Below are 25,781 nucleotides of genomic sequence, written 5' to 3' on the forward strand. Positions count from 1 at the left end.
ATCTGAACGCAATCAGACAATGCGTTGGAATAATTTGTAAAGATTCCACAATGAACCATGAACACGCTAGCTAAAGCTAGAATTTATTTAACTAGCATAAGTTTTCATCAAAACAACTGAAAGCGCCAAATCTCTGCTAAAGACCAAAGGATCGATTCTGTACCAAAGCCGAAGTAAACTATTTTCTTCTTGATTCAGGTACCAGACTGAAAAAGTTTCAGCAAGACCAAAACACGGTATGTTCATGTACAATAATAATATTTATTTAGCTTTAGAAACCATTTTTGACACTCACGTACTCGCTCTTAGTATAGTTTTGTTGAACTATATCTAGTTATTGGCGAGATGAGAGCATTTTTGTGTCCCACTTAGCTTCATTTAGTAAAACGAAAATAATCGGTCATAAAATAAAAACATAATTATTGACTGAACTTAAATTTTTGCTTTTGGAAATTCCGCTTTGAATGACTTTGTTCGTAGCATGTTTATAAGAAGAGGCGATTTCTTTTGAACTGAAAGTTTTTAACTAAACTGAATTACATTTTTACTTTATTTTTATTTTATTTTTCGGTTCTTATTCCAAAACGTTATCTTAAGTTATCTACCTATCTATCTATCTATCTATCTATCTATCTATCTATCTATCTATCTATCTATCTATCTATCTATCTATCTATCTATCTATCTATCTATCTATCTATCTATCTATCTATCTATCTATCTATCTATATATGTATATTTTTTGTCGATATTTCAAAGGATGTGATGAAATATTTTCTGCCCTTCTCTTGTCTCTCTCTTTACTATATTTCATCAGAAAAAAACTGCTAGTAAAGCCGGGAAGAAATATTCAATCAATTATATAAGTTCGCCACAAAAAGCGGGCCTTTAGTGCATGATTCTTTATATTGATGTAACTGTATTTAGAAATATCTGAGTAAATGGCCTTTCTTCTAAATTATTCTGCATGCTAAGTAATTTTAGTGGGTTTTTTTTGTCTAAATGTTTTGTAAATAGAAGAAAATCATAATGCCTTCCATGTTTTTTCCTGTTAAATTTTGTATTGCTTTGCGTCCTTGCAGTTTTTAACTTCTAAATAATCCTAGAATAAACTTTATTTCTTATCCATTTATCTATCATTTTCATATTTATTTATTTAGTATTCATTTTGTTTCGCTTTACATTTTATTGTATTTTTTATTTTTTATTCGTAGTTTTTAATTTCAAAACAATCCTAGAATAAACTTTTTTACTTCTCTATTTGTCTATATTATTTCTACACTCATTTATCTGTTCATTTTATTTCGATTTACATTTTCTTGTATTTTGTATTATTTTTTATATATTTTTTATTTGTAGTTTTTAATTTCAAAACAATCCTAGAATAAACTTTATTGCTTATCTATTTATCTATTATTTCTACATTTATTTATCTATTCATGTTACTTCTCTTTACATTTTCTTCCATTTTTTATTTCTTTTTTTATATATATTTTTATTTAAAGTTTTTAATTTTAAAATAATCCTAGAATAAACTTTACTAATTTCTCTATTTTTTCTATTATTCTACATACAGTTATCTATTTATTCATTTTATTTTGCTTTGCATTATCTTTGTCACGTTCTATATTTATCTGTTATTGCATTTATTTATCTTCTTTATTTGCATTATTCATGGTACAATTTCGAAAATTCTCGTTACAAATGAAATATAGAAACTTTACTAATTTCTCTATTTTTCTATTATTTCTACATACATTTATATATTTATTCATTTTATTTTGCTTTGCATTATCTTTGTCACGTTCTATATTTATCTGTCATTGCATTTATTTATTTTCTCTTTTTGCAATATACATGGTACAATTTCGAAAGTTCTCGTTACAAAAAAATATAGAAATATAGAATATAGAATATAACCATTCAAAATAACCAAAGAATATACCTAACGTTGTCTTAAAGAACTATTAATGTCAATTAGATGATTTTGACATATAAGTCATAAAGCTATCTAGGTTATTAGATGAAATTCTTGCTTCAAAAACCATATTATCCTAATACACATTTTAACAAAACCCAAAATCTGTATGAACAAAGAAATGTTGTCTCGATAAAAACAGTTAGAACGGTTTTTTTTTTTAGAATTTTTATGGCTTAGAAAATATCCTAAAGAGAATGTTTTTTTGACATGTGTGGGATTAAAAATCCCAAATCTCTGCATCAAAAGGGCACATAAACCCTTATTATATCATTAAGTGACATTTTTTGACAGCAGTTTATATATACGATAGATTAGGGATGATCAATATCGAGGAGTTGGTATTCTGAATAGAGAGAAATTATTTAAATCTTTCACTGGTTCGTTTTTAAGTTATGGTTAGAGCACTAGTATATAGTGCGGTTTCATAATTTCTTAAAAAAGGGAAAATTCATAATTATAATTATGCCTCTTCTATAAAGATGAAGGATTGTCATCGATATTTATATGTAAGTCATGCTTGGCTGGCATTTTCCCTTTTGAGTAAGTGTAAAAATAACTTAAAGATAAATAGAGACATAAGGGAAAATATAGATGTATATATTTGCTTTATTTAGAAAAGGAAAAATTCCGTAAGAATTTCCTTCAGAAACTCGTGTTTTAGTTTATATTTATTACTGAGCTTTTCTGTTTATGATTTTGACTCAAACCATCAAGCTTATCGAAGATTTAGAAGTGATTAGGATTAGCATTATACCGGGGAGTCTGATGGGCTTTTGTCAAAAATCAACTTAGGTTGCTAACCGTATTTGAAATATGGTTGAACCTAATGGAAATATTTACTAAGCTCATTACAGAGAGTGGGTGAGAGGGAGAGGGGAGAGAGAGAGAGAGAAGAGAGAGAGAGAGAGAGAGAGAGAGAGAGAGAGAGAGAGAGGAGAGCTAGAAGAGAACGCTAGGTCTTACTGAGAAGAGACTTCCTCTTCCGAGAAGTCAGCCTGGAGCGCCGTATAAGAATCCGCCAGCACCAGCGAAGGACTAGCTCCTCCCTCCTCCAGGGGACTCTGAAATCCGTAGAAGGAAACGAGTCCTGAAAGAAAGAAAGAGGCCTTAAGGATAAAGAAGAAAGAAAGGAAAGAACGAAATGAATGAAATGGGGAAAGAAATTAACTAGGATCTTTTTGAAAGAGAGGGACTGGGCGTCACTTTTTCTGCCCAGTACCTCTCCGTTGTCAACTCAATGGAACGCCTGGCTACTCAAAGCTAAGCGATTAATTTTGGAATATATATATATACATACATAGGTGGGTTTTTTTTTTTTTTTTTTTTTTTTTTGGTGCTACTTCGATAAGTAAACAATGTATCTAAAACTAGACTACGACTACACAGATTTCCGCCAGTGAGATCGAATGGGGGCTTAACTAAAATAAGGTTGCCTTTTTTAAGGAAACGCTGCATTCTCGTACCCAAAGCCTTCTCAGCTTTCAAGGGTCTGGGTACTAGAATATGAAACGCCGCTATTCATGAATGTGGATATTTTACTTCAACTTACTTTTCTGATTTTTCTTACTTTTATTTTTCTTAATTCTTTTTCACCTCTCTTCTTTTAGGCCTGTTCTTGTCTTTTCCTATTTCCCTCCTTTTTGCTTCCAATTCTTTCCAATTCTGACAAGGAAAAAAGTTGCCGAGAGGAAACGAAAAAATATTGGGAAAATCAGTGTCATTTGATTAATTTCTACTTAATCATATGGGTTAAATCTTGAAGGTTCTATAGAATAGAGATAGAATAGATTAAAAGCAAAACAAATAGTGGTCACTTTATTATAGATGATCACACGGGAAGATTTCCTTACAGCCATGTGTGGGAGTAGCGTTAGTCTTTTGGTTCTATATTGCATATTTTATTTGCTGTTGAGTGTGCAAATTATTTCTTCCTATTCATCATCAGCCCCTAACCTCTTTGTCATTATCATCACCCTCACCCTCACCCTCACCCTCACCCCTCACCCTCACCCTCACCCTCACCCTCACCCTCACCCTCACCCTCACCCTCACCCTCACCCTCACCCTCACCCTCCACCCTCACCCTCACCCTCACCCCTCACCCTCACCCTCACCCTCACATAGTTTATTTAACATATATGCAATTTTACCACGCAGACCGCGTGGTAAAATTAATCCAACCAGGAAAAGATATTTAACATCTAAAAGTCAAACTACGATAAGCGGCTTTCCATCAAAGCCGAAATAACTAAATAAACATCCTCTCTCTTAATATCACAATAAAGAAATGATTCGTGCAAAAAAATATAAATTAAATGGCGTGATATTTGAAAGAACACCGAGGTATCTTTACGACATCTTTTTCGCACACCTGGGGGAAAACACAATTAGGTTAACCACAAAAATTGCATATTAACTTAATTCACTTCAGAATCTGACGTCTATAGCTAATAAATCTTATTTTATAGCAGTTTTATCGAAGAAAGGCCTATGCTAAAGCCTAGACAGTGTCTGTATTGTTATGCTTGTAAAGTTTATAATGCGGTTTATCGCTCCAAAGAATTTAATATTTGAGGGCTAAATCATGGACTTGAAAATGCAAGATTTCTCCAGCTAAGTATATATCTTGCTCAAGCTAGCTTTTTCGCTATGAATACTGTAGAAAAATGAAGACATGATTGCTTTATTTACTAAGGTAAGAAAAATAACATTGAATATAGGAACTTATATGGATATATTGGTTAGTTTTTAAGAATAGTTAACAAATAGCAATATTTTAATGAATTCCAAGCAGAGAGAGTAGGCTTTAACCTCCATTTTTTGTGTGTTTTTATTTTATTTATTTTCTGTTTTTTTTGTTTTTTTGTTAAGCTTGAGTAAATCTTATCCAAGGATTTCAAGATCGGATTTTAACTTATATCATAGTTGTGACAATTGATAGGCATTCGGATGGATGGATAGATGGATGGGTGGGTGGATGGATAGATGAGATGAGGATATTGATTGGTTGGTTAATGAATGGATAAAGTATCAGTCGCTCGAAGCATTTGGGTACACAGGGATCATTTTTAATTTGAAAAATTGCGAGAAAAAAGTCATCATTGCTTTCTTCGATAAATAGCCGTTTTAATTGATATTTAACGGTATCTTTAAAAGAAGAAAAGAAAAGAAATAGAAAAGAAAAGTTGAGTAGGAATAGGATTCAGGTCACCCATCCAGGTACTAACTTCGCTCAACCGGACTTGACTCAGTGTCATGATATGGAAGACCACGTTTTTTCCACTGGGCCACATTTCCAGTTGAATCAGCATAACAATAGCCGTGAAAAAAATACACCGAATAGACTGGACTTTTTAACATTATATTTTCAACCGATTCCGTGCGTGGCAGAGATGCAAGGGATTAGCCGATATGGTCTGGGGGCCGGCTGGTCTCTCCCCTGATGCTTCGGCTAGAACATTTTCTTGCGTAATTCGTACACCCAAGGGCAGAAGGATTTAATCGCCGTCAGGTCCGAAGTCCATACGACGCCTCAGCTCTGCGGATGTCTCGGGGGTATGGCAAAGTTGAATCGATTTTTGAATCTTTTTTTTCCTTTTTTTTTTTTTTTTTTTTTTTTTTTGTGGGTGGTTCAAATCACATCTTATCCCGATATATTTTTTTATTGTTTTAAACAATTTTTATTTAAAAAAATTGATTGCAATTGTAAACTTTATCTTTTTTTCTATCTAATGTTAAATTAATTTAAAGCATGTACATTGGTTATAGGAAAGCGCACGATCTCGAGTACGATTCGGAATTATAGGTACGACTTTAGGCGAGTACAATTTGATAACTTTTAAAAAATCACGAGTATCTATAAATAGACCCTTTTCGAGTTCTAAATTACCGCTGTGTTTCTTGATTACAGACTCATTTACTCAGGCTTGGCCTCGAATCAGTGTCTAAATATTCACAAATACCAACGGTAAAGTAAAGAATGCACAACTTCAACAATACAAAAACTTTGAAACTTGACGGACCTTGACTGGAACGTGAATATTCTACACAAAATCGAGGCTAAGCCGGAGTCTGTAGTCAAGAAACACAGCGGTAATTTGAAAGAAAGAAAGAAAGAAAAGAAAGAACAATAGAAACGAAGAGAGAAAGACAACTTTCAGAAGAAAAAGTGACGTATATGCTACTTAAATAATGCAGGTTTAACTTGTCCATTTATATATCATATATAGAGCCATGTACTTCTTCTGGTTACAGTCAAACCAGCTCTTGCCTTCCTATCAAGGTTCAAAGATTCATTTCATCTTTGGAATTTCCATTTTGCTTTGAAGCGTGCATTATAATGAAACGAACGTTGTAAATGTCAATCCCGGTCATTACCTCAAAACACCAAAATGTTCATTTGTGAAAGGATTTTTTGAAAACTGCACACCAAACAAATAACTTTAAAATGATTACTAAAATAGCAGATATCGGAGTTCCTCTCTCTTGCCTTCAGACAATTGTTACATTTGGGTCAGTTTCTATACATTTAATTCATTGTATTGACCCAAATGCCTCGACATGAAGCAATTGTTTGAAAGCAGCAGAGTGTAACTCCGATATCTGCTATTGTTGAAATAATTTGAAATAATTTGCACGAATCTGCGAAGAACTAACTAAACTTTTAATCCGAACCCAGAATTCAAATTCGCAAAGTTCGTTTCATTAATGCAAGCTTCAAAGCAAGGTGGAAATCAAACTTCCACTAATGAAACGAATCTTTGAACCTCAATAGGCGAAACGCAAGAGCTGGTTTGATCGTAAGTCGTTTAGTCTTTTACATATACAATAGCACTTGTCTTTTGAGCCATTAACATGTTATTCAACTATAAACTGCCACCTCTGGTTTGCTTTTTATGGTTTTGTGGGGTACATTTTGTGGTTAGTGTCTTAATGCACTTTACTTTACTGCTAGTCTATTCAAAACACCATGTAAACGTCATATTGGTATGATTTTTATAAATTTATTAGGTTTTTTCTTAAACATTTTAAAAGCCCCTTCCCCCGTCGAGTTTACATGTAGTAAAATTTTTTTTTTCTCGTTTCGATATCCCAAGTTCATTCATTTGTACCAAAATACGAAAGGCTCTAAAGCAAAAGAACCGGAACCATTTTTGTCAATCGGTTTTCCTGTTCGTATTGGCATCTTTCATTGTTGTATCACCGCCAAATCTGCAAACAGCGGCAGTTCGACTTCGCTTGCCACGTCGAGAATAACAGCTAGACACCGCTTTTTAATATACCTTTTCTGATTAGGCGTAATCTTTTTCCATTTTAGACAACGCGGGTCTTGAAAATAAGATTCTTTGTTTGAGTTGTATCCATATTCATGTGTCTTTTTATGCACAACTGTTAAACAAAGAAATGATACTCTAGGGATGACACATGGTCTAGAATGGGATAACTTTACTCCAAAGGTAAAGAGGGGTATTAAATGTATTTTTTTTTTACTTTGAAGATTCATGGGTTTATGGGGAATAATGTTGATGCTGGTAGTGGTAGTGATGGTGGTGATGGTGATGATGTGCTGGTGATGGGGGTGTTGATGATGACGATGGTGTTGAAGATGGTGATAATGATGTGATGGTGATACAGACAGTACATAGTGTTGATGAGGTGGTAGCGATGGTTGTGGATGCTGCTAGTGGGGATGAAGACATGGTAGGGTTGCTCGTGACAATGAATGATAGTACATTGATGGTGACAGCGACGACGATGATGATGATGGATGATGGTGATGCAAATAGCAGTACCAACAGCAACACAAGAAGCTAGGCATCTTTAAAACCAACAATCTTAAAATGATCTTAGATGCGAGGCTAACATGTAAATACAAAAGAAATGCCACAAGTTCTAGATCGAGAAAAAGTGTGATTTCTTTTGCATTTTCACGCTCTCCTCGCATCCACGATACTTTTAATAAGAGTCCATTTTGTTTCAAATTTAATCAGTAATGCTTCATCAAAGTTCTCCTAGCATTCTATAGATTCTATTAGGCAGTCTGTTTGATCCCTCTACGCACATAGTCAGTCAATAAAAAAGCCATATCTTGCTGAGAGGGAATCATTGAAAAAAAGCTAGTTTTTGTTGCAACTACATTTATTTAATCAACAGTTTGATACAACATAATATATATATATCTCCAAAGATGAACATATTTGCGTGCATTCCGGCTGCCGGCGCCGTTGCTCTTAGCTTCACCGCTAGAGTCTAGTATATTTTTTATTATGAACGACTAAAAAACTGGTGTAAACAGCAAGGAATCTAGTCTCAAACTGCGAAAGATATGGATTATTTTGTTAAATGTTAAACAAACAAAATAAGCTCAAAACTAAGAGGATTTTGTTTTGGACAAGCTAGGCTTGAAATGCCAATTATTTGTAGTATAGAACACTTTCTCTTCCTAAAAACAAATGCTACCAAATTTCCGGACTTGAACACTTAACACATAGTAAGAGTAAAAATATATTGATTGAATTATTTTCCCTTCAGTAAGCAAGGTTTATTAATTTACACTTACTGTCCTTGCTGGTGCTATTGAACTTAGCATGTCGTACACTGTTATTACAGTTCTTGGAAAGATAAAATTTTGAAAATTTGCTTTAGATCAGATCTTGTCGATACCAAAAAAATGGAAAGATTATTATAGAATATAAAGACAATGTATTACAATTTTACATTTTTTTTTTTTTTTTTTTTTTTTTGGGATACCTCTTCTTTTAAAAGTAAAAAAAGCAATCATGACCGATAGTGTTGTTAGTTATTTTAGCTTGTAACTAGAAAAGAATAATACAAAAAATAACTGGAAAAATTATCATAGAGTTTAAAGACAATTTACATGAAAATTTAACTTTTTTTTTTTTTTGAGATGTCTCATCTTTTAAAAGTTAAAAAAAAAACCATATCATTTGGCCGAGAGTGTTAGTTATTTTAGCTTGTAACTAGAAAAGAATAGCCTTCAGTACAAAACTAAACCAAGTTTGTTGCCTTTTTTGGTTCATTGTACAAACATTACATACATACAATACGTCGTATTGTTTCCTCTTGTGTTTCAAGAGAGCAACTGGAAAAAGTATCCTACAGCATATATATATATATATATATATTTTTTTCCTTGTTACTAGAAAAGACTAGCACAAAACCAAATTGATGCCTTTTTTCATTCAGACTACAAATGTTTTCCACTGTCATCTAGTTGTATTGTTTCCTCTTGTGTTTCAAGAGCGCCAATAAGAAAGCCCTACCGACAGCCTTCTTCCACCCCGACATCAATTATATTTCAAAATCCTCGCAGTGTTTGAACAATTCGCGTCAATGTTGATGTAGCCTCCTGTCGGTCGATTTAGATTGGACAGAATGAAAACTACGCATATATAATGAAGACATGATTTTTCCGTTCCAAAGTAAATCACACCTCTATCTCCGGCCAAATCTGTTGTACTAAAGACGTAGATAAAGAAGGGACTAGTATACTTTTGCCGATTATAGTCGTAGAAGTGTTATATCTTTAGGAACAAAGACTGTTAATAGCTTGGGAAACTGAAGTGCTCGATGGCTTAACTAGAAAACGTAAATGAATTGTAATAATTTTTGAAAAGTTGTTCAAGGTATGTATGTATAAGTTAGAAATGTTTGCGTTTAATTGACAGTGGTGGAGTTCAGATCTGGAAAAATCTTACGAACCAGAACTAAAACAATGTAAGGAATACGATATTATATATATATATATCGTTTGTAGCACTTTTACAGTACTGCAGGTGGAACCAGACCGCATAGGTATAAACTTTATTCATGATTACGCGATAAAGCTAAAAAATTGGGCAAAAGCTTCGCTTCTATCTTATATATTTTTCTTATACTTTTTCTCTCCTATCTTATGCCGTACTTTTCTTACATAAGCTTTTGGTAGCAATGTCTAATATCTAATAACTAATATCTACACAGCATAGATTCATTTCCTTTCATTGCAAAATTCATTTAATATCATCCTATTCTTATTATATTAAACTTAGAGTTTTTCTTATCATTGTTTTTGTTTCTAAGATCGTTTGTATAAACATTTGTATTTTTTTCAATACGTTTTCATCCCACATTCACTTTTTAAAACTGATATAATATAACATGTACACAGATCATTTTCAGGACTCTATCCTGTTTCTTATGTCACGTGGTGAAAATGACGTAAATGGTAATGAGATATTATATACATGTAGACACGTGTAGACTCAAAAAGAACCAAAAAAAGTACGATTAAAGGAGACAAGAAGATTCTATAATTTGTTAGTATCTGTGTACGTTTTGGAGGTGCTAACATATTTTTGGGGGCTCAGACGTATTGGAAACCATTTATATAAGGATTGATCATCGGACACATTCACTATGGAGGAATTAGAGCTTAAGATCGAGGAGAAGCTATACACACTGAACGCGGATCAACTCGCAACGCTTGGGGAGTTTCTTAAAGTGGATATCAGCGGCCAACCGAGTCGCCGATATAAAGTTAAGAAGCTGAGGGAACGATTCGAGTTGGGCACCGAGGAATTTGAAGGGGACGACCTGCAAAAATTCCTAAACGATGTGTGGGGGATCGTGTCCGAAAACGTGAGTAACGTGGATGTTGCAGCGAGCAGTACTCAGGAATCAAATACACATGCTGAGATTCAAAATGAGCAGTCTGTATCTAAAGAAACACCACTAGCAGCTGAAGACAGCGTGAAGGAAAACACCAATTCTGTATCTAAAGAAACGCCACTAGCAGCTGGAGACAGCGCGAAGGAAATCACCAATTCCAACGTTGCTAATGCGTCAACGCCAATGACTCAGGATAGTGTAAACAATGCCATGAGAGAATTACTCAATTTAAACCTGAGGAGAGATTTTAAAATAGCCGGAACGATTGGAGGGGACAGTAAGGACAGAGTATCGTTTGTTGGACTAATGCGACAAATAGACAATGCTTTAATGAGGGGACATAAGGAAAACGAGATAGTCGATGCAGTCATTCGAGCAATAAGCCCGAATTCGAAGCTGAAAGACTATTTAGAAATGATGACAGCGATCACATTACAAAAGCTTCGTCAGATCATCAGGGTACACTACCGGGAGAAATCGTCAACGGAACTATACCAGGAGTTAACAAATCTAGTACAAGACACAAAAGAAAGCCCACAAGACTTTCTGCTACGAGCGCTTTCACTGAGGGAAAGAATAATCTTCGCATCTAAAGCTGACGACTCACTGAAATACGATGCAACTTTGGTACAATCTCTGTTTACTCATGCACTTGAAATTGGCTTGCGTGACGAGACTGTTCGCAACAAATTCAGATTTGTTCTTAAAACTGGCGAATCCAGCGACGAGGAACTCATGGAGACACTCAATAAAATAGTTTCCGTGGAGGGAGAGAGGCAACTAAAGTTCAACACAAGTCGCACGGGAAACAAAGTAACTGTGTCTTCAATAAATGACAACAGCCAAAAATCAGCCAGAGAAATGTCAAAGGTTATGTCAACTCTTGAAGCGTTGCAGGCGCAAATAGCCGAGTTAAATGCCAAGGTCCAAGAACAGTCAAAATCTAGTGCGTCGCCTAACAATGATAAGCCAGCGAAAGAACATCAAAGAAGAAGAAAAACATGTAAGGATTGCGAACAAAGAAACATCAGCCAATGTAACCATTGCTTCAAATGTGGTTCGAGCGACCATTTGGCTCGTGGATGTAAACAGCGTAACCAGGGAAACGGACATCTGCTGCCACCGAGGGACAGGGAGTAGCAGATATTGACGTGTCCCAATATTCTACGATAGCGAGTAATGAAGAAGACGCCGAGTGGGAAAGTGGAATATTCGTCAGTCATCTAACACCAAAGCAACGGACATCACTGATTAAACTGGTTGGAAGTAAGTGCACAATTTCTTGCTCTTTGAATAATGTACCTTGTAACGCACTGTGGGATACTGGTGCCCAAGTGTCTGTAGTGTCAAAAGATTTTGTGATAACCAATTATCCGACAGCAGAAATACGTCCATTGTCAGAACTTATTGGTGATTCAAAACTAGACTTAAAAGCCGCTAACGGAACCCAATTTCCATTTGTGGGATGGGTAGAGATTGATTTTGAACTGAATGATTCGAACGATTCCTGCCATGTAGCTACACCATTTCTGGTATCACAAAAACCTCTTGATTTGCCTATCATTGGATTTAATATAATCGAAGAAGTCGTTAATAACTTTGTTAGTCAAAATGGAACTGATGTAAATATCTTGAATTCTGTGTTATCTTCTTCATTCATTGGAAATGCAAGTAAAAATGTTGCGGGACTTATTGACTTTATACAATCTACTAGCCAAACGGAACTGTGTAACCTGAAAACTGTTAAACAAGATATTATTATTCCGATGAATCAAACAGTACTTGTAACCTGTCGTGCAAATACCGGAAGTCTTGATGTCAATGCACCAGCTTTGTTTGAACCGGAAGTGGACGGGACAATCCATTCCGGTCTTGAAATTAATGAGACTATCGTGAGCTTAAAACGCGGGAAGTCTTGTCGAGTAGAAGTTGAAGTAAAGAATAACTCTAAACATGATATCTTCCTGAAAAGCAGAACTGTACTAGGCAAACTACACCTTGTACGCTCGGTAACGCCCGTTGAAGTTAAACTCGCAGAAGAGAAAAATGTACGTCGGTCCGGTGTTAATGGTATTAGAGCGGACAACAGTTCAGCTAAATCTAGTTCAGTGTCGGACATCTTGAAATCAAATTGTGACGAGCAAGCTATCTTAACTGGCCCACTATCGGAGATTGATCTCGGAGATCTCACGGAAGAACAAAAAACGTTAGCTACAAAAATGCTAATTGAAGAGGAGGAATCATTTTCCAAAGAAGATGCAGACATCGGCTGCATACCAGAGTTGCAAATGAATCTTCACCTGACGGCTAACGACCCAGTGAATCGAGGATATTCTAGGATATCCCAAGACCATTGTACGCAGAAGTCAAAAACTATATTGAGGATTTGTTAAATAAGGGATGGATTCGTCAATCCAGGTCATCATTTTCTTCGCCAGTAGTTTGCGTCAGAAAGAAGGACGGTGATCTTCGCTTATGCGTAGACTTTCGTGAGCTTAATAAGAAAACTTTTTCAGATCGACATCCACTTCCACGCGTACAAGAAATCCTGGAAAGCTTAGGTGGTAACCAGTGGTTCAGCATGCTAGACCAAGGAAAAGCTTACCACCAGGGCTTTATTTCAGAAGAGTCAAGACATCTTACGGCTTTTGTTAGCCCCTGGGGCTTGTACGAATGGGTTCGAATCCCATTTGGCCTGAAAAACGCCCCAGCCGAGTATCAAAGATTTATGGAACATTGTTTAACGGGACTCAGGGATGAAATCTGTATCCCCTATATTGACGATGTTATCGTTTTTAGCAGCTCATTTGAGGAACATGTGGAGCATATTCGCCTCGTTTTGCGCCGTCTCCGCGAACATGGCGTGAAACTAAAGCCTAGGAAGTGTAGAATGTTCAAAAGAGAGGTGACGTGTCTCGGTCGAATCGTGTCGGCGGACGGGCATCGACCTGATCCTACTCACATCAAAGCCGTACTCGCACTAAAGAAGAGTCAACCAACATCCGTGTCCGATGTGAGAAAACTGTTAGGACTGTTAGGTTATCACCGGCAATACATACCTAACTTCTCACAAACTGCGAAATGTTTATTTGAGCTTTTGCAGGGGCCAAAACAGACAAAGGACCGTACAGCCTCATCGACTGTAGTTAAATGGGAAGAACGACACCAACAGGCTCTCAACAGCCTTATTGACTCTTTAACGTCACCACAGGTCCTTAGTTACCCAGACTGGAACATCCCTTTCGTCTTGTTTACAGATGCGTCCAAAGATGGTCTGGGAGCTGCATTATACCAGGAGCAGGACGGTAAATTGAAACCGATTGGTTTCGCATCACGTACTCTAACACCCGCGGAATCCAACTATCACATGCACTCAGGAAAACTCGAATTTTTGGCGTTAAAGTGGGCGGTGTGTGAACATTTTCGAGATTACTTATATTACGCACCCAAGTTTACTGTATACACAGATAACAACCCTCTGACCTATGTCCAGACTACTGCAAAACTGAATGCTACAGGTCACCGCTGGATCGGGGAGCTTACGGACTTTAATTTCACCATAAAATACCACCCTGGAAGTTCGAACACCGTCGCTGATACCTTAAGCCGAATGCCAATGGACATGGGACAACTCGACACGTGCTATAATAACACCACATCACGTGACGAAGTCAACGCAACTCTTGTTGGAGTAACAGCATTAGGAACTGGAGACACCACGTGGATAGCTTCAGTTACAAACCGGGTTGATGTCATGGATCAGCCATCATTGATAGATGTTGATGGCAGCCGAATAACAATTAGCGACTTGAAGATGGCACAACAAAGTGATCTCTCCATTAGCAGAGTCTTGGAGCTGAAACGTGTGGGACGACGCCCATCACGTCGTAAGTTAATGACTGAATCGCGGTCGACAAGAGCTTTACTGAGAGAATGGACGAAGCTGGAGGTGAGCGACGACGGTCTGTTACGTCGACGAACAACAAATTATAATCAACTGGTCCTGCCTCACTGTAAGCGCTCTTTAGTCTACAAAGAACTCCACCAAGAAATGGGTCATCTGGGTGCAGACCGAGTGATTTGCCTGGCAAGGGAACGGTTCTTTTGGCCCGGGATGCAAGATGACATAACTCATTTCGTCACTAAGGTATGTCACTGCCTCAAACAGCGTCGTCCTCAACTTCCGACTCGTGCCCCGATGCAACACCTGACGTCATCGTCGCCCTTCGAACTTATTTCTGTTGACTTTGTTCACCTGGAGAAGAGCGCCGGCGGCTTCGAGTACATATTAGTCGTCGTTGACCACTTTACAAGATTTGCTCAAGCGTACTCCACAAAGAATAAGTCTGCCAGGACTGTCGCTGACAAAATCTTTAACGATCTCATCCCACGCTTTGGGTTTCCAGCGAAAATTCTTCATGACCAGGGGAAAGAATTCGAAAACCACCTCTTCTCGCAACTGGAAAAGTTAAGCGGTATCAAACACGCCAGGACTACACCATACCATCCACAAGGAAATGGACAAACAGAGCGTTTCAACCAAACGTTGCTGGGAATGCTGCGGACCTTGCCAGAGGACAAGAAAAGCAAGTGGAAGGATTCCGTTAACAAAGTTGTCCACGCCTATAATTGTACCCCACATGCTAGTACAGGTTTTTCGCCGTTCTATTTGCTCTATGGCCGAACGCCAAGATTACCTATCGACCTAATCATCGGTAGAGAGGTTGAAGGTGCATCTCTCCCCCAAAGAGAATTCGTTAAACAATGGAAGTCAACGATGCAATCAGCATACGACATAGCCCGGAAGCATGTAGCAAAGTGTAACGAGAGGAGCAAAGATTACTATGATCGTCGACTTAACTACACGGAGCTTCAAGTAGGAGACCGTGTCCTGGTTCGAAACCTCACGCCTCGAGGGGGACCAGCCAAGCTTCGTTCGTACTGGGAAGATACTGTATAGGTGGTAGTAAACCGAAAGGGGACGGGCCCGGTGTATGAAGTGAAGCGAGAAGACCGCGAGGGTAACTCGAGACTCCTGCATCGAAACCTGCTCTTTCCCTGCGACTACCTAAAACCCGCACAGCACGTCCAACAACAGCCAGCACGACAAAGCCCCATACAACAGGAACCAGAATCACCTGATGACTCTTCTAACATGTCAGATAGTGACATTGAGGATATTCATGATGAACAAGGTGATTCTCTACAACTGGAGGGGGAGAGATCTGAAGTGGAACGTCCTGCAGGGGAACACGATGCAGTTCAAGAGAACTCAGCAAATCAGGTAGAGACCACGGCGCCACCTGAACCAGAGCATGGAATAGGAAGAACAGGTAACCAGTACCCACGAAGAGCACGTGCTCCACCTGAACGGTATGGGTTCAACCAGGTTCACAGTGTGCAAATACCACCATACCAACAAATGGTATATCCCCCAAGCCTGCCACTCCAGTATAACCACGGCATTTACCAGATGCAGTACTGCGGATTACCTTGGCACCCAGTGAATCCTCCTTGGCACCTGTTGAACACTGTACCTTTGGCTTATGGATAGCCGGCAGAGATATTCACATACTCATGTCATATACAAAAACATAGGAACACTTATGAACACTTAGTATCAAAAAAATAAAAATAAAAAAAATCATGAATTCTCTTGTAACGCATCATAAGATAGCAAATGTTAGGGTGTTGTAACCACCAGAAAATTAATTATGTATGATAATTAGACACAGGAGCAAGAAAGTGAGTGGAAAGAGCGAGGAGTGATATGGCGCTGGGACTGATCACCCCGGTATTTATCAAGGAGGTATCGCTAGGACTCACTAAGCTTTTAAAAAATGGTGACCTTTCAAAGCAGGGGAGAGTGTCACGTGGTGAAAATGACGTAAATGGTAATGAGATATTATATACATGTAGACACGTGTAGACTCAAAAAGAACCAAAAAAAGTACGATTAAAGGAGACAAGAAGATTCTATAATTTGTTAGTATCTGTGTACGTTTTGGAGGTGCTAACACTTACAAAGGCCGGTTTTCTACTCAATATAACTTCAAAATCAAACAAAGAACGTCGGGAAGAAGCAAATATTTCAAGCACATTTTCTTTTTTCAATAATTTTAAGAAATTTTCCAACATATATATTTTCTACCATTTCTTTACTAATCATTTTTTAACCTTTCATTACATGCCGCCCCTTCTTAGTTATCTATTCTTCTCACTACAAGCTTTGTTAATTGGCAGGTAGCAACCAAAAAATATATTGTCACAAAAAAAATTAAAAGAAAAAAAAAAAGCAATCCCAGCAAATTTCCTGGTCGTGCTATATTTCTATCCACTTCAGTAAATAATCCTTATTTAACTCAATATATCTTGATAATTACATTGAGTAGTAGATTCCGCTTTTTCTGCTATTTCCGTTCGTCTTCTTTTCTGTTGGTTTTGACCCGAATTTAACGTTTGTACGTGTTTTGATTGATTATTCAACTTCACTAACACCGAGTTTATTTCCTAATGTATTTGCTGAATAGAATCCATAACCATAGTATCAAAAGTAGCATATAGCCTTAAAAATATATATATAATTGCGTTGCACCATGGGGCTGCTGTTTTAGAAAGACATTATTGTTACTTGTATAGCGTCTCTTTCACTTGATGATACTGCAGTGAAAAGTCAATCAAGAAAAGTGTGATAGGGGACTTTAATAGATCGTTTTCTCAAGGTTGCGTGCGCATCCAAATTTAAGGAACTTGACGAACCACGATACCAGAACACGAGTATTATCATACGTTGCTATGATTTTTTTATTTTTTTTTCGATAAGAATTTACAAAATCGATCATTCTCCTCTTTAAATATAAAACTGACTTCTCAATTTTACTGAATTTGCGTTTTTCAGTTTTGTGGCCCGTCAAGTTGGATGCGCACGCAACCTAGAGAAAATGGCCTATTGTCGTGTTAATTCTCAAAAAAAAAATTGTTTCTGGAAGCATAAGATGTCAACTGACTGATGAAGGGTATCTCAAAACAACCCATAATGCATTGCAGTATGCAACTCCAGAACGGCTAATGCGTAACAGTACGTTGACATTGTGTCATTAAGCCTCTCTATTTAATACGGACACTTCTCCTTTACGGAAATTTCCTTGTCCCATCTACACATATTCAACTAAAGATCAGATACCTCTACACTATTATCTATTACGACTATCTATCAATTGCGGGCACACTGCACGACTATGTCTCTTTTGTATTCGTATTAGAGAGGTTTTTCTGTATGAGAATATATATCGAGTGCTCATTTTGTAGAAGTTTATTGGATACGATGCTCTCTGACAAACGAATAGAACATGTCAACGCCCAAATATTATACGTTCGTTTTCACTGAAACTACGAATAATACCAAACATTTAGAAACAGTGCTGGTGCGAGGGATGTATTCAGTTTGTCATAAAACCTTGACCTAGAATGTAACTAAATATGCAAGGAATGTAAGATCTGGAAAAGGGTAAATAATTCCAGATCGTAGAGAAAGATAAATGAGCAAGGGATCGGAATTTTACGCAAAATACTGCGGCATATAAACGAGAAGTTGGTGAGAAAGAGTGAGCTAGAGATATTTGACGGCTGTCTTTTGGTACGTTTCAAATATGGTGTCGTATCGTTCGGTTTTTAGAGCAAACCATTTCCTTCATTTTGCTCTGCTCTGCTCTGCTCTGCTCTGCTCTGCTCTGCTCTGCTCTGCTCTGCTCTGCTCTGCTCTGCTCTGCTCTGCTCTACTCTGCTCTGCTCTGCTCTGCTCTGCTCTGCTCTGCTCTGCTCTGCTCTGCTCTGCTCTGCTCTGCTCTGCTCTGCTCTGCTCTGCTCTGCTCTGCTCTGCTCTGCTCTGCTCTGCTCTGCTCTGCTCTGCTCTGCTCTGCTCTGCTCTGCTCTTTTGGGAAATAGGATTAGGCCCCATTCCCCTTCAGAACCCTCTTTTAAAATTGTTAACTGGTCAGTAACATCAGATAATACAGTTATCTTAAGCCCATAATGCATATCACTCTCTCTTCCTTGCGCTATTTCTTTTCTTTTTTTTCAAAAAAGATATGCTTAAATATTGTAACATGAATTAATTAAATTCAAAATTAGATCAGCAATATATAGCGTGTGTAGTATCATAGAAGTAAGGGTTGTAGCCAGTGTGGCGGGAACAACCTTCGATGAAATCTGTTAAATCCATGATCGACGACCATCTGACAATCAGTAGAAAGACAAAATGAAAGATAGACAAACTATATTTATATTTTTGGAGTCAATATCTTAATATAACTCGTAGAACAATGAAGATGGTAGCACTCTAGCCGATCGCTGTAATCAACATTGACGTCAGAATAATAATGGCAACTTTATTTCATATTTTTTTTCATTTACGATTGTAAATCTCACTACAAATAGGTAATAATGATAATAATAATAATAATAATAGTAATAATAATAATAATAATAATGATAATAATAATAATAATAATAATAATAATAATAATGATAATGATAATGATAATGATAATGATAATGATAATGATAATAATAATAATAATAATAATAATAATAGTAATAATAATAATAATAATGATAATGATAATAATAACATTAATAACAATAATAACAATGATAATAATAATAATAATAATAATAATAACTTTATTTATCTTGCAGAAATGAGTCAGCGTACTTGAAAATTGTCCGCTGGTACACATTCATGTGCAGCAATAAAATATATATATAATGGATATATCAAAGATATCATTATCGACATAAAATACATTTGAAAAAAAAGATAAAATAAGTAATAAATAAATAAACAACTATTAAATATACAAGAAAGAAAATAAAATAATAATTTATATATACATATATATATATACATATAGACACATACACACACGCATACATACATGCACATTGATAAAGTGGAAATATTAAATAATTGAATAATCTTTATATAATATTCTGTGCCGGGTTGTTCAAATCTTGAGTACCATGAACAAGAATGTACTTAGACCATAATTCATTTTGTATAAAATCTGACAAAAACTTAGCAAAAAATATATATATAAAAGTAAATCCGGTGAGATATGATAGCTTTTAAGGCACTGCAGATTTTAATATGTATGTATATACAAAGTTAATCTCCGTAAGCTTCATAAGACTTTCTTGAGGAGATTTTCTGTTATGAGATTATAAGGTAGTGATCAGTCCATATGTCTAGGATTACGATGCCTCATTTGTCAAGGTTTGTGGATTTTGTTTTAAGTGCGTTGATTTGTGATGAAGTCGTTTGGGGAAAGATATGATGTGCTATGCATGGATATGCAATACAACGTCGTATAGCCACCGCAATAGTCCCTTTTATCCTCACTCGGTAAATACTGTTGTGTTTTAGTAAATCATTCGCAAAAGTCAGCTGTGTCGTACAGCTTGAACAATACCAATGTTTTAAAATGTTTTTAATGGTATCTGTGAATAACTGGCTTATAAACGAGGCTAAGCATGTACAAATGAGTCTGGGGTCATCGAAAACAGCGGTATGCATTGAATGCGAAACTGGTGTATTCTCCACCCTGCTTTCCCCTATCGACCTTTTTCGTACCTTTTAAAACACTTCTAGTTATATTATATATTTGTTATATTTGTTATATATTTGCTTTTTGTTATGCTAATGTTCTCTATTGTCTTGGTATTCTCAAAGGAGTTTCAACATTTGAATATGAAAAGATATTCTGAAAAAGATTAGTGAGGTAGGTTAGGTTTAAAACGTTCTTAAGTCGTTGTTGCATACCGCTGTTTTAGAAGACCACAGACTCATTTGCACAGGCTTAGCCTCGTCTATAAGTCAGATGACATTAAAGTGTCCTTGGGATTTCAAAACATTGGTATTGTTCGACTGGCACATTCTTTACATTACAGTTGTCTTTTGCAAATGATTTGTTCTTAAACAAGGCTAAGCCTGTGCAGATGAGCCTTTAGTCACAAAACACAGCGGTATCTACCGAATGAGAAAAGGGACTATTTAGGAGTAGCACCAAGAGAGCCATTATCCCCCCCCCCCCCCCCCCCCCCCCTTCCCACACACACACATCCCCTGGATCATGCCATATAGGCTTTGAACCGTCACGTGATGGCAGCCAAGACAGGAGGCACAACATTCTTTCCCCTGGGAAACTGGGAAGTTCCGTTTATCATGTACATCAGATTAGACCGGATTCAATTGGTTCTACCTCCTGTAATGGCTGCCATCACGTGATGGTGCAAAGCATCTATACTTCAGTTTCGAGTTCTCATGGTTAGTGTCGGTTGTTTCTTTTTTTTTTTTTTTTTTTTTTTTTTTTGGTAGAATATTCATGTGTTTCATTTAACGGCTAACCTTGAGTACTGAAATGAGTAACTGTAATTGAGGAACCAAGTAGAAAAAGAACTCGAAAAAAGTCTATTTATACGGGTATGATAAAACGGAAAACAACCGCATTTCCCAGTCAAGTGCCCATAAAGATGTCTGTTGATCAAGTATTCATTGGTTTTATTGGTTTTATTGAGTTCTTTCGATTAGGATGTCGAACACCATCTATACGAATGAAAACGAAAGATATAGAGACAACAAAAAAATTCAAGTGAACAACTCATTCAAAAATGATTCAAGTTTAAATTAACAAAAGCTTGCTCTACTAATGATATTAATGCAAAATCTAAATAGACCTGCACAACTGAACTAAGATAAGTATACTCATCTAATAAAATAAAACTTGCTAGACACCTCGGCATCATCTCTGAGTATATACACAACCACGCATGCGTGGGAATGAAATTAGATCTATTTATGACCGCTCGATATCAATCAATATGTATATTAACCGATAAATGGCTGACCAGTGTAGCTTCTAGAGGTTGTTAATTAGCTCTTCCGTTCATATCCTATCGCGCACTTAAGTAATCTATATAGCTCTTAGGAGCTTATCATCTCTCCGACTCAAAGTACCATCTGTATCCATACCACGTATATAAACTTTTCTCTAGTTTTAGATTCCTTTGAAAATTATCTGCCTGTGGCGGGTAAATGATATAGTTTTTAAAAGTAATAGCACGAAGATTTTTTTTTTTTTTCCTTTTTCTTTTTTCTTTTTTTTTTTTTTTTTTTTTCTAATTTTTTCATTTTTTTAAATTTAATTTAAATTTTTTTTTTTTTCATAAATACTTTATTAAAACAAAGACGTGACACTTTACAATATACAGATATACAGAAAACGAAGATTATTAGTGATTCAATAACCCCAAAAGACGAAGAAGGTTTTGTCAAAGTTCGCTCCGGACGCAGTTTTGCAATGCTAAATGTATTCATTTTACTTTTGTGATATTTAAGAATCGTATCTTCTAGCCAGTCATTTAGAACTATTTCAAAGGAACCGTAAAAGTCTTGTTCTTCGCTTTCTTATAAGTGTTGCTACGATTAAATCACTTCTAAGGAAATATTCGCAGATGTTGAAGTAGACACTTTGTCTTGGTCTTTAAAAGGGGCAGCTCGAGTGCTCTAGTGACACACAGACTTCAATGATTTGATCTTGTTCGTCAGAAACTTTTATTCTGCAGATAAGGAAAACAAGGTGATCCTTGTATTCGAGGTAAGGTGTTGGCGGACATTCATTCTATTGTATAACGGATACAGTCAACATTCGACAAAAAATAATGAATAATCAGTATAGTTTAAAACTAACAAAGTCATAATCAACCTGATTAGGAATGCATTTTGAAAGAGTGCCGTTTGTAGCTGGGTAAAATGATGTAGAATAAACTGACGACAGAAACAACAGAAACAGAAAAACGAGCATCATATCTTGAAAAAACAGTAGAACTTTAAGCAGATAAATTAACAATTGAAAGTACAGACAGACAACGAAAGACAGACAAAAAGACAGACAGATAATGAGACAGACAGGCAGACAGACAGATAGACAATTTTATAGAGGGTTCTTTTTTATTTCTCAAATTACCGTTTTAAAAAAAGCTTCAGATAATTTATAATATGATAATTGTTTGATGAATTTTCAGTATGGCGGCCATGTTACATTCAAACATGGCGACTATGACGTCACAGGCTAAAAAATATTAATATCCAAGAAAGTATTGAAAAGAAAAGCAACAAATAAAAGCAAACAATTAATAAAGAACTAAACAAGTTTGGCCTGAACAATTTGTTAACTAGTTGCCATTTAATTTTAACATAAGCTGAAAGATTTCAGTTTTAAAAACTCAGCACTGCCATTTTTTGTCATATTTAAATTCACTTCTAAAATATCTAGTTGAGCTATATTAAAAAGTTAGTAGCTTTGTACAAACTTTTGTTTCCTTGCAGGTATACCTGTTTAGCAGGCACATTTTCTCTTAAATGCGTTTGCCTTCAAAATATGGCTGTCAATCAATTGAGATTTAAAAAGAGATTTAAGTGTCGAGCTAAATAAAGGCATCTTACGCAGACTAACGGAATCAGGTACCAGTCAATGTATACTAAATGGCTGTTGCAATTTAGGGATTAGCTGTTATCAACCTTTTTATCAAACAAATTCTGAATTGATTCCACAATATTTTGTTTTATTTCAGTGAGAGGACATAATCTCCAACGAAACGGGAGAAAGTATATGTAGAGAGTAAACATAAAAGACATCCTTCATCCAGATGAACCTCTTATTACAGCATTAATGGATTTGCTTGAAGGTTTTGTATACACAATATATTCTACGCGCGTGCTGTTCCACAACGCCTGAGAGCTCCAACATTTATTCCCTGAGCGACATTAGTGAAACCAAAAAGCACAAGTTGATAAGAACGACATTTTCATCTAACGATTTTGCAGCATATTTTTCATCAACTTCGTAAAAGTGACACTTCCAACCGAGGAATGGTTTTATTTTCTTTTCTACTGCAATGAATAACTCAACAACACTTCAGCTAAATTATTCCATTCCACCAGAAACTACTCTTGAACGAGACGTTACTCTAGGATTCTTCCTGGTGACATTCATAATCGGTTCCATAGGCAACATTTTAGTCATCATCATTGTCGTCAAGAAGCGCACCAAAAGGACCGCCAATGACATCTTCATCATGAGCCTGGCTGTTTCTGACCTAACTTTAATATTATTTCTACCTCTTCAGATAATTGATTTATTCGGGAAGCTCCCATTTAACGTTTTTACCTGTAATTTTGTTCGGCCGTTGATGACGGTGACATTTTTCGTGAGTATCTTCACGCTGACAGCAATGGCGGTTTATCGTTGTAAGGTCATACTGAATCCTTTTCGACCCGAAATGAAGGAACTGACAGCAGTAGTACTAGTTGTTCTACTATGGATATCGTCATTTATCATTGTTTTACCGTTCATGATCGTAAGTAAGCCTTTGGAAAATTTCTGTCTGGAAGACTGGCCTACAAGAACGCATCAACAAGCTTATACCGTAGCTTTGGTTCTTCTGCAGTATATATTACCACTCTTCGTTATCGCTATAGCATATATAAGAATAGGACTTGATCTTTACCGAGCTCGTTTGCCTAGGAGAATGTCATTTAAACGCCGAAGCTCCGCCAAAGAGGTTGGAGCTGCCAAGATTAATTACAAAGCGAGAAAGCGAGAGAACCAGCAAGTTATAAAGACTTTAGCAACTATAGTTATCATGTTCGCAGTGTGTCTCCTTCCTGGTCAAGTTATATGGCTTGTGATGGATTTTGGGTCCGAAAAACAAAAGAAATCCTTACAAATATGGATGAGAATCAGTGTTATATCCTCTGTTTTTAACAGTTGTTTAAATCCGCTTGTTTATGGAACTTTAACTAGACAATTTCGTCGTGGCTACATTAAATACCTCTCTTATTTATTATGCTGTTGCCAATCCAACAGTACTGTAAAGAGGTTGCAACTTATGCGGGAAGATACCTCGAAGACGGACTCCAGAAAACGCCCCAGTTTTCACCTTATTGATAAAAGCCCTTTTACTACTTCTACGTCAATATCAAAGAAAAAATCCAATGGATTTCGCTCCTATTTGAAACTGGGAACAAATGGGAGCACTGAAAATGGATGCAGCAGAGGTCCAAATGTTATTGGTGAAAAAGATGAAACCATTGTCTAAAAAGCACCTTTATTCTCACAGATGAAATATAAATTGTTCCCTACAAAATGTTTTAGATTTATAGATAGAAAGAAATTGCTTTTAGTATTTTTATTTTCAAAGCGCTTTTATAATCTTATTTTGTTAAAATCAGTGTTGACCAGCTTTTACTATAGGCAAATAAAGCCTTCACTGACAAACCTCGAATATATGTATTTCAAACAAACTAATGGTGGCTTCATACGTACGTGACTCTGAAAGTAATACAAATCAAACTTGCTCCTTCTTCGAGAGCTTATCCACTTCAAAACTGAATTGCCTTCAATTGATTTTAAATTAAATGAGCAAAATTTAGGAAAACCCTAGACTCAAGATTTATGGGAATATCTTATAGCGCATGCGTAAAACATGTCTCGACTGAAGCTTTTAAAAGCTATGATGTTAATTATTTGAACGACCTAAGGGTCATCCGACCGAGGTAAGCTATTTAATATTTATTGTCCTATGATGATGACGTCATTCCAGACGTAGCTGATCACGTGATGCTAAGTTCATTAATTGGCTAGTTTGAAATATTTGAATAAGAAAAATAAAAGTCCATTGATACCTGAGTATTTGGTACCTGAATATTGAAGACGTATTTGTGCAGTATCCAGTAAAAGATTGACTGGTGGACTTGGCCTAATATTGGTTAATTGACTAGTATTATTCTATTTGTGTTTTTCTGTCTGTCTGTCTGACCGCTTGTCTGTCTGTCTGTCTATCTGCCTTTTTGTGTCTTTTAGTCTGTCTGTCGGCTTGTCTATCTGTCTATCTGTCATGTTCTATCTGTCATGTCTATCTGCCTTTTTATCTGTCTTATTTTCTGTCCGTCTTACTGTCTGTCTGTCTGTTTGACAATTAGGTCAATTATGACAGTTTGTTTAATTTCACTATCGTTCATTAGCTCACTCACTCATGTTTTCGTTTGCTCGTACAGTCAGTCAGTTCTTCG

The 25,781-nt window shown here is 36.3% G+C and overlaps 1 protein-coding gene across 3 annotated transcripts; it reads left to right on the top strand.

Annotated features, from left to right (window-relative positions):
- On the top strand, positions 1–25,398 carry LOC116290306 (neuropeptide FF receptor 2). 3 transcript variants are annotated; one of them, XM_089033320.1, is made up of 3 exons: positions 1–236; positions 20,382–20,430; positions 23,282–25,398. In XM_089033320.1, exon 3 carries the CDS (start codon positions 23,606–23,608, stop codon positions 24,806–24,808), a length of 1,203 nt encoding a protein of 400 aa, XP_088889446.1. In that variant the 5' UTR covers positions 1–236; positions 20,382–20,430; positions 23,282–23,605; the 3' UTR covers positions 24,809–25,398. The 3 variants fall into 3 exon arrangements, with proteins under 3 accessions (XP_088889446.1, XP_088889445.1, XP_088889444.1); XM_089033319.1 differs by lacking the exon at positions 20,382–20,430 and adding an exon at positions 23,037–23,171; XM_089033318.1 differs by lacking the exon at positions 20,382–20,430.
- The last annotated feature ends 383 nt before the right edge of the window (positions 25,399–25,781 follow it).

The sequence above is a fragment of the Actinia tenebrosa genome, unplaced genomic scaffold (genome assembly GCF_029948245.1).
Source record: "Actinia tenebrosa isolate PJP-AT-01 unplaced genomic scaffold, QUT_ActTen_1.0 PGA_scaffold1__47_contigs__length_23844297, whole genome shotgun sequence".
In the NCBI taxonomy this organism is placed as follows: Eukaryota; Metazoa; Cnidaria; class Anthozoa; order Actiniaria; family Actiniidae; genus Actinia; species Actinia tenebrosa.

Excerpts from the sequence above, each read along its gene's own strand:
- LOC116290306 (XM_089033320.1), top strand. The coding sequence starts at position 23,606 with ATGAATAACTCAACAACACTTCAGCTAAATTATTCCATTCCACCAGAA.